The sequence below is a fragment of the Bos grunniens genome, chromosome 25, assembly GCF_055505025.1.
Source record: "Bos grunniens cultivar Pamir isolate PY7600 chromosome 25, Bosgru_T2T1.0, whole genome shotgun sequence".
NCBI classification, from domain to species: Eukaryota; Metazoa; Chordata; class Mammalia; order Artiodactyla; family Bovidae; genus Bos; species Bos grunniens.
Window position 1 is genome coordinate 22,307,516 of NC_141189.1, and position 9,316 is coordinate 22,316,831.

Below are 9,316 nucleotides of genomic sequence, written 5' to 3' on the forward strand. Positions count from 1 at the left end.
CATTCCCTGGCGGTCCAGTGGTTAGGACTCCATGTTTTCACTGCCAAGGGCATGGGTTCAATTCCTGGTCGGGTAACTAGATCGCACACGCCACAGTTAAGAGTTCACATGCTGCAGTGAAGATCAAAGATCGAACATGCCCCATCTAAGACCCAGCACAGCCAAATAAATAAAGAAATATTTTAAAAATAAAAAAATCAAGTGGGTACAGATCCTTCACCAATCAGAAGGCACCCCTGCTGACTGCAGAGACAAGCAGGGTCTCAGGGGCTCCCTTCTGGGTCAGGCATCTAGTTGCTGGTCCTTTGTAAAGTCCAATGGACACTAGAGCAGAGGGCACCTCTGGGAGAGTGAGTTTCCATCCAATATGGAAGCATCATATCTTATGGACTCTAGACCCCATCAATCATTAGACTCATCCTAATTTCAGAGGTGTTAAAAGGTGAAAAAAGAAAATGTGTTTCTTAGGCTCTACGTAATATTTTAATATCCAAAACAGACTTAACAAAGTGTGCCAGTAGAATAGCACCAGGACCTGTCCCCCATGGCCTTGGCCACATACCAAAGGCCATGGGGAAAGCCCAGTCTTCATCCCAAGCTCTTCCACTGTCCCTCCAAGCTCCAGGGGGATGCAAAGCCAGCTCTTCAAAAAGCCTCCTTGAGCGATGACAGTTCTGTTTGCTCAACCTGAATGTCCCTCGGTGCCTGACAAGAGCTGTACATGTGCTGGAACTAACTACTATATCTCCGGCTGCAGCGAGGCTGACAGAGAGCTACAAGGTGGACGAAGGATTTATGAACTCAGCAGGTTCATTTAATCAGCGTGTGTGACATCCTCCTGGACCGAGGCAGGAAAACCCCTTATGAAGACGTGTCTGCACAGACATTGGAGTTGTGCGTGTGGGTGCCCACGTGAGAACTGTGCATGCACACACATCTGCACACACTGGACAAACACAGGTCATCTGTGCCCAGTGTCCATCAGTCTGTTTCAGGTGGTAAAGCCTCCCGCGTTCACTACGTCTCTTGCCTTCTGCCTTTGGTTTTATTTCTTCTTAAAGTTTGCCTTTCTGGAGTTTGGCTTGGCTACTGAAATTTGATTCCCTGATTAAAATCAGCTAGATAAGGTGATAGACCTTACTCTGGGCTTTTAATTCTCTGTTTCACTTAAACTGTTGCCTCCAGGGCAAATGCCCTGTCTTCTTTGCCTCACACGGTCCCCAGAACACCACTGCTGCTAAACAAATAAATAACCAGACTTGTGGAGTCTAAAATGTACAGAACAGGCTCATCTATCACAATTTTGACACCAGAGCACAGAGTCAATTATCACACATTAACTCGCTCTTGTTGGCATTTCAATGCATTTAGAGAAGATTCACTTCCTCTTCAGACTGCCTCTCCCACCCGCATCACTGAAAACAAGCAAAACAAACACTTTACACAAAACTCAGCTTCCCCTAAGACCGTAAAAACTATTGGACAATGCACAGCTTATGTCTCCTTATGAAAGATGAAGGCTCTGAATATTTGTGAATTCTGTCTTACACTCAACCTTTGATGCATTCCCAAATATAATCTTAGATTGAGAGACGCATTTTCATATACATTGTCAGACATCACTCTCTTTTTAAAGGTGAGCAAACTGATACCCAGAAATGAGGAGTGACTTTTTACCAATGCAGAAGGAAGGAGAGAAAGAAGAGAGGGAGGAGAAAAAGGGCAAAGCAGAGCTAAAAGTCGAACTTAGGGCCAGGACCCTTCCTAGTCTTTCACGGAACTACTTTTCTAGCAATTAGTTCCTCAGTCCCAGGTAGTGATAGCGGTAGGGAAAGAAGCTGATAGTTTTAATACTCATAGTACTGACGATGGTAAAAGGAGTGTTGGTAGTGAAACAGTCATAGTAATAGTGGTGATAGTGATAACATTACTGCCTTATCTTTATATACCGGGGAACTTTCCAGGACACTTTCATATACAATGTTCCATTCATTCTTCAAAACCACCTTCTATGATAATGGTTACAATAGGCATCATCCTATGACGAGGAAGCCAAGATTCAGGAAGATGACTCTGCTTCCAGTCACCCAGCTTAGGGGACCATCTTCCGCCTTCTGACAGCAGGTCCTATCCTGGGTCCCTTGTCCGTGTGGTCTCACTCTACCTCCCTGTCCAAGCAGCTAGTTGACCCCACCCAGCACACCCAGCTGCTACCTGGAGGAGCCAAGTGGGAGGGGGAAGCTGGCCAGGTGCAAAGAGGAGGGAAGCTTCAGGGATGGGATCTCAGAAAAACATCTCAGGGGCGGGATCCCGCCACAGAATGCTGGCCTCTCCCAGGGTGGCTGGAACCCAGCTAGTTCCAAGACGGGGTTCAGGCTGGGGGTCAGAAAATGCAGATTCTGTCTCCCAGTCTCTGGCCGATGGTATCTCTCTGGCTGTATCATTCTGTCTTCAGGCACTGTTTGTCAGCTCCTGGTTTATCTCCACTTACCCACAGAAAGAAGTCTCTCCTTTGATTTTTCCATTGTCTGTCTGACTGGGGCCTCCAGACCCCGGAAGTTATCCCCAGGGGCTTTGAGGAGATCCACTGCCTGCCACTCTGCAACTCCATCTTTGGAAAACATGGTCCCCCACAACAGGCACAAGGGCTCTTTGGCCATGTCTACCTAGTGGATGCTGGCTTTTTGGTGGCAAGCTGTGCAGAACAGTGGTTAGAGTACTCGGCTGGAAGTGCACATACATACGCAGTGTACATGTATAAATCTTTGTGGGACAGTGCATGCCGATGACTTTTGGGCCCAAATTTCATCCGCTTGCTTTGGATCCCATTCTAGATGTTCTCTTTTCAGGTTGCAGTTTTCCCATCCATGAAATGATAAAGGCAATGGGAAGAGACAGAAGCATCTTATCACCTGCCATCCAACTCATGGACTTCAGGAATAAAGTGAGAACGTGAGTTTTAAAAGAAACCAGGTATTTCCACCATTTCTGCAATTAATGCATATTACTCGAGTGATAATAAAGCATAGGACACATACAGAGAAATGTTCTGGAAATTACAGAAACAGCATCCAAATGGGGCAGTATGACTTTATATACAGAAATGACAATCCGTACCCGAAACCCTGGACTCTGGGGGTGCGAATTTGCAGCCCCAAGAAGCACAAATCACACGGCCCCTCCTGAAGCTGTAGGCTCCCAGCCTTCCTGGGGAGGTGACAGGAGTGAGACAGTTAGTACCAGACATGCGGGCCAAATGCTCTTTTAGAAATATAAAGGGGGAAAGGGATGGTAAGACAGACCCTGGGAAGTGGGGGGAGCAGAGAGAGAAGTGGAAGAAGCTGTCAGCATGCTTGATGTTAAATAAAACCTACCAAGACTCAGCTGAGAATTTTAGCAGAATCCAAATGTGCTATATAAAAAAAAAAAAAAAAGGCACGGCTCCCATCTCTAAGGTTCACAGCTAAGCTGGCTTAGAATCACACATGCCAAGGTTAAAAATAAAAAGCAGCCATCCCTGAATGACACGGGCTTGGAGAAGGAAGGTATGGTGTTTGGTGGTGGAGCACAAGAGAGGGAGTGCAGAGGCTGGGTGCAGGGAATAGGTGTTTACTGGAGGGCTCAACAAAAGCCAGTGCTCAGAATTGTGCTATTTTGCACTTAAGAGGCACTTCACTTTAGCAAAGGGTTTCATAATGATCCTTAGATTTTCCATCCAGGAAACCCTGCCGTGCAAGAGAGTGTGGCCATGGCTGACCCACATCACACTCTGCTGTTTGATGCGTTTGCCTCTCCGACTCTGGGGTCTGGCTCTGACGCTGTCCTCGGGTACTTCATACCTCCAGGCGGGATGTCTGCGGGTCACAGCTTGGAAAGCAGCGACGTGCCATTCTGTGCCACTCTCTCTATTCCAGTGAGCCAACATAACAGTGCTGTGGCCACCCACAGGCCAGCCATCCCCTGCTGCTCACCACTGGAGATGGGCTGTGTGTCTGCCTCCTGAGGACTGGGCATGTCCCACCCCTGGCCCCTTAAACCATGACCAGGGCTCCCAGGCCAAGGGGACAAGTTGGCCCTGTTGCTCCGATTCTTACAAATCCAGGGTTCCATAAGTGAGGCCAGTGGGGTCCTCCTTCTAATGAAGTTGTCCTTTATCCAATATGGTTATGACTTTCTACCCCCAAAGGGCTTACTTTAACATAATTATCTTAAAGAACGGCCTCAGCTACTGTGTCAGCTACCGTGTTACCCACCCACCCAGTGCCATTACTAGGCAGACATTTCTAGCAAGTCTTCAAGGGGTCAGGTGAATGGTGAGAATTCTGTAACCCAGGTGTTATGGGGAGCCCATACATTACACCACCCCCAGGGATGCCCTGCTCAGCTCACACATGGGCCAGCCCCACACCTCAACACCATACAGGGCTTGGGAAGTAGATAGGCATTTAATAGTGGAGGCTGCTACCTTCCAGAAGCTTCAGGCTCTCCCCAGATATCACCAGCCTGGGTGACTGTCATCCCTGACAGTGCAGTGGGGGAGTGGACAGTCTGCTATGACTGGCTGCCCTCTGTGAACCTAGATAGCTTCCATCTGAGGGGCCCACCAGTATTTCGAATTCTATATCCTGGCTGCTGGCTTAGAAACACCGCCCAGTGCAAAGTGTCCCTGTTACACCTTTCAAGCACTTAGAAAGCCCTTGCGAGGCCAAAGGGTCAGGGACCTTTCCTGCTAGTTGCGATGGACCAGAAAATCAAGGCTCAGTGAGTTTTTAGGAATTTGCTCAAGCTAAGTGGCAGAGCCAAGACTCACATCCAGGGTCGTTTGCACTATTTGAAAACATGAATTCAGGGTCAGAGCGCCTGGGCGTCTCAGACCAGATACAGCAGCAAATACCTGGAGCTGAGAACGAGGCTCCAAAGGGACCTTTCTCCCGCCGACACCTCAGGGGCCTCCCTGTCGTTCGGCCTGAACTCCGGGGACCTCGCCCAAGCGCAGGACCCTGCCGCAAGGGGGCGCTGTTCGAACTGTCCCTTCCCCAGGTCGGTCAAGATGCCTGGAAAGATTAGGCCAGGCTCAGGAGACGGCTGCATTCAGGCAGCTCCTGTCCTGGCTGCCCCTTCCCCTGGCACCCAGCTTTACCCCAGCGTCTAGACACCGAGCCAGCCCTCCAAACTGGCCCGGAGGTCAGGCCAGCGGTCTCCCTTCCCTTCTGACGAGTCCAGAGTCAACTGCCCTTTGCGGTTCAGGAAACCGGAGCCGGTCTACACCATCACTGGGAAGTTCCGGGTAAATCCTTCGGTTAGAGTTCCCCCAAGTGTCAGTCGGAACCCACATAGCCAGCCGAGTAAAGGGGTGCGAGGGCTCAGGAGGTGGCCCAGGGGACGGGGCCGGATGGAGCCCGGGCGCGCGCGGTGGGGCACCCCTCCTTACCTGTACCAGTCCAGCCCGCGGCCGTAGTTCCTGTCGAAGAAGTGGGGCTCGGTGCCCAAGGCCCGCACGTCCGGGTGCACGCGGATAAACTCCAGCACGGCGCGGGTGCCCCCCTTCTTCACGCCCACGATGAGGGCTTGGGGCAGCCGCTTGGTACCCAGCTTCGGCGAGCCAGAGTGGTTGGACCCAGAGAGGCGAGGGGAGGGCGCGCCGGCGGCGGGCGCGCTGGGAGCGCCGGGCTCGCCGGGCGTCGGGCCCGAGGGATCGCAGGGGCGGGACTCCTGGAGAAGTTTCTGGCCGCCCGCTCCGGGGCCGCGGAGGCAGCGAGGGGCCCCGAGGAGGCGGCTCTGGCCGAGGTCGTCGCAGCAGCACAGGAGGCTGTAACACAGGTAAGTGCAGGAGAGCGAGAGCGTGAAAGCGAAGAGCAGCCTGCGCGCCCTCCGCGGCTGAGGTGGCCCCGCGCGGCCCAGGACCCTATAGGCCATGGCTCCATGGGCCCGCGCCGGGGGTCATGGTTTCCGAGGGGGCGCCGGCGGCGGAGCTGCTGGGGCCCTGCGGCCGCCTAGAGGGCTCGCGCGGCGCGGCCCGGGCCACGCGGGTCGGGCGTAGGGGGTGCCGTCTTCTCCAGGCGCTGCCGGCCCGGGCGCGCACCGTGCCCCGGGATCCCCGGGGCGGCGGCTCCTCTGGGAACCGGCGGCGGCGCCTCCGACATCCCCGCGTCCTGGGCGACGGGGCTCCGGCTAGCGGGGAGGCTCCCGGCGCTCCTCGGCTCTCACGTGCGCCGGGCTCGGAGCGCGCCCAGCGCCGGAAGCCCCATCTCGGATCCTCCCGGCTCGGCGTCCCGAACGCTCGGCGGCGGTGCGGGCCGGCGCGCGGGCCGGACGGTGGCGCTGGCGCCGGCCGCGTTCTGACTCCTCGAGAAATGCCGAGCGGAGCGCGCTGCCGGCTCTATTTAAGGAGTCGCCTGACGTCAGCCGCGCGGGTCCCCCGAGCCCGCGCCCCGCCCGGGGACCCGGCCCACCCCCCTGCGCCCCTACTCTTTACCCCTTCCAGGGACACACCACCCCGGGGCCTCCCCACGCATGCCGCTCCCTAAGGAGCCCGGGCCAGCTGGGGTGGTGAGGGTGTCGAGGCTTTTTTGCTCCTCCGGGAGGCTGGACACCCCGGCCACGCGGGCTTCCCGACACCCGGGGGTGGGAGCCCAGGTCGAGATTGCGCCAACAGCTAGACCCAGAGACCCTGGCGCACACGCAGGCACCCCGCGCTGATGGAAGGTCCCCCCACACTGACATACGCGTGCATGCACGAACACAGGTACATACGTACCTGAGCGGGACACACACCCCCCGCAGCCCTCATGGGGCAGGGCGGGAGAAATCTAACCTGGGCATAGAAACACCCACAGGGACACTCCCTCTTCCGCCCACCCCCTCTTCCCCCAACGGACACCCAGAACCCCGGATCGGACATCCTGTCGGGTGCGCACGCAGGCGCGGGACTGGACACACGCTCTAGACGGGATGGTGGAGGAGCCGAGCCTGAGTGAGATTCCGTGACTATTCGGGGAGCTCCTTAGCCCCCCGCGCGCTGACTCACACTAGGCGGCTCGCTCTGTCTCACACCCATGAAGCGTGCACCCCCACCCACTGTCACTCCACCTCCCTCCGGGCCTGGCTGGAGAGCGAGTCCCAAAGGAGCGGACTCCGCGCGGGCGGCGGGCGGGTCCTCTCAGCAGCCGCCCCCTAGCGGCAAGCTGCTCCCCGGGGAAACTGACCAGGGTCCCAGAGCATCCCTGAGATCCAGGACGTCCCCCAGTGGCCCAGGGAGGACTTTATCCGGGAGCGGTTCCTCTTCCAGTGAGTTCTGCATGACTGCCACAGGACAGTTCTCATGGATTGTGCCCAGAACAGGCCTAAGTGAGCAACCCCATTACTCCCCTGAATGACCCCACTAGTTGAAGCAGAACTGTTCATCAGACAGTCCTCAATGACCATACCCAAGAATGAAGCTAGGCTGTCACTCCAAAACAATGCCATGTCATCTTATCCAGGTGTTCACCAAGTGAGTACCCCGTGAAATGTATGCGTGATGACCATCACTCCCACTGCACCCCTCTGAACTTTTTTCAGGGTTCATTCTTCAGAAAATAATCTGGTCAAGCTCTGTGGACCTTAGCCCAAGCCAGGGAATATTTTGACCCCAAGCCAGTCCCATCCCTAAAAATCTTAAGCCAGTCCCTCCACTACTATCGTTTTCTTCAAGCACTGAGCATGTGTTAGCTCATTTAATATTCACCACAACCTACGAGATTGCTGCCATTATCCTCACATCATGTCACTTCCTTAATCCTAACATTTATTGAGTGCTTTTTGGTGCCAGTAACATACAAATCACTTGGCATGCACTACCTCATCTATCTTCAGAGATAGGTACTGTTATAATTCCTAACTTATAGACAGTGAGATTAAGGCTTAATGAACACATATTCAGTAATTGACGGAGCTGGGATGAAACCCAGGCAGTCAGATTCCAAGATTCGAGCACTAGTTACAGTGCTCTGCAGTTTCCTTACTTCCTTTGACCCATTCCCCACATAATTCCATCCTAGATCTGAACTAATTTGTCTGTATCACTTCTGAAGTCTGACACCTGGGACTGAATTCCAGGTGTAGATTGAAAAGCTCAACAGACTGAAAAGTTCAACAGGACACCCCCTCCCTTTTGTAAACTCTGTTTCTAGGAATGCCACCCATGACTCCATTATCTTTTCCTTGTAGCTGCATCACACTGCTGACAGCTTAAGCTTGCAGCCAAGTAACATCTCTAAGTGTTTCTTACAAGTGCTGCTGATTAAGGCACATCTGCCCCATACTGTGCTTGTACAGTAGACTTTTTTGGACTTAGATACTTACACATTTGGCCTGATTAAATAGTATCTTGATCTCATCATTTCCCTCCTCCATTAAAAAAAAAAAATGTCTACTTGAATCATGACATTGCTTTCATTTATTCAAAAAGAAAAAGTAGAAAGAATGTATGCCAACAGCTTTACCCTTGATTCCAGGTATACCTTGGGCAAGTGAGTTGACATCTTTGAGCCTCAGTTTCCTCAGCTGTAAAACAGGGAGTTATGATAACTTAAACTTCTTGGGGTTCTGATGTTGTGTAATTCTGATTCCATTATTCAACGCATGAACTGTTCTATTGACATCATGTCATCTCTGTGTTTGATTACAATTTAATTAATTCCTCACTCAAATTCTTAATAAAAATGTCAAAACAAATATGTTGAAATAAGTTCTAATATGTACTTTCAGCAGTTTTCCACATTGCAAACCTGCTATTTCAACACTTCATTGTTAAAGTTACAAGGTTAAATGTGGCTTAATCCACTCTGACAGGTGTTTTTTTTTTTTTCCCCTGGGTGGAAAAAAACATGGATATAGCCATTTCTGATAATTCTGTGCTTGATTCAACTTTCAGATTAATTTTGTATTTAAACTAATAAACTCAGAAATTTCTGGATATTCAGATTCATCACAGCCAGACAGATTTCCCTCTTCAGACTTCCAACCAGAGTAATGACCATGACCGAGACAAAATTTTTCAGGGAGTGAGACAATGGACATACCTGTGCTTCATCCCTACCCATATCTTTCTCCAGAAGTGCCAAGATTTTCCTCTGGGGAGTTCAGGTCAGATTATGTTGGGTTGCTGCTGCTGCTGCTGAGTCGGTCAGTCGTGTCCAACTCTGTGCGACCCCATAGACGGCAGCCCACCAGGCTCCCCCGTCCCTGGGATTCTCCAGGCAAGAACACTGGAGTGGGTTGCCATTTCCTTCTCCAGTGCATAAAAGTGAAAAGTTGTGTGGTTTGTTAAATAGCA

The 9,316-nt window shown here is 52.3% G+C and overlaps 1 protein-coding gene across 5 annotated transcripts in view; it reads right to left on the bottom strand.

The window, feature by feature from the left end:
• The window catches only part of HS3ST2 (heparan sulfate-glucosamine 3-sulfotransferase 2), a 119,593-nt gene extending 113,235 nt beyond the window's left edge, over nt 1-6,358 (bottom strand). The window contains exons 1-4 of one of the 5 annotated variants that reach the window (XR_015154637.1): nt 5,432-6,358; nt 4,895-5,054; nt 3,375-3,412; nt 461-2,931 (exon numbers count right to left, since the gene is read on the bottom strand). Coding sequence is in view for 4 of the 5 variants with exons in the window: in XM_086375332.1 (XP_086231458.1) it covers nt 4,943-5,054; nt 5,432-5,916 (597 nt within the window). In the remaining variant the exon portion in view is untranslated. Of the gene's footprint in view, nt 1-460; nt 2,932-3,374; nt 3,413-4,894; nt 5,055-5,431 lie in introns of those variants that run through there. The other 4 variants (XM_086375333.1, XM_086375331.1, XM_086375332.1 and 1 more) reach the window with 4 other exon arrangements.
• Nucleotides 6,359-9,316: the final 2,958 nt, after the last annotated feature.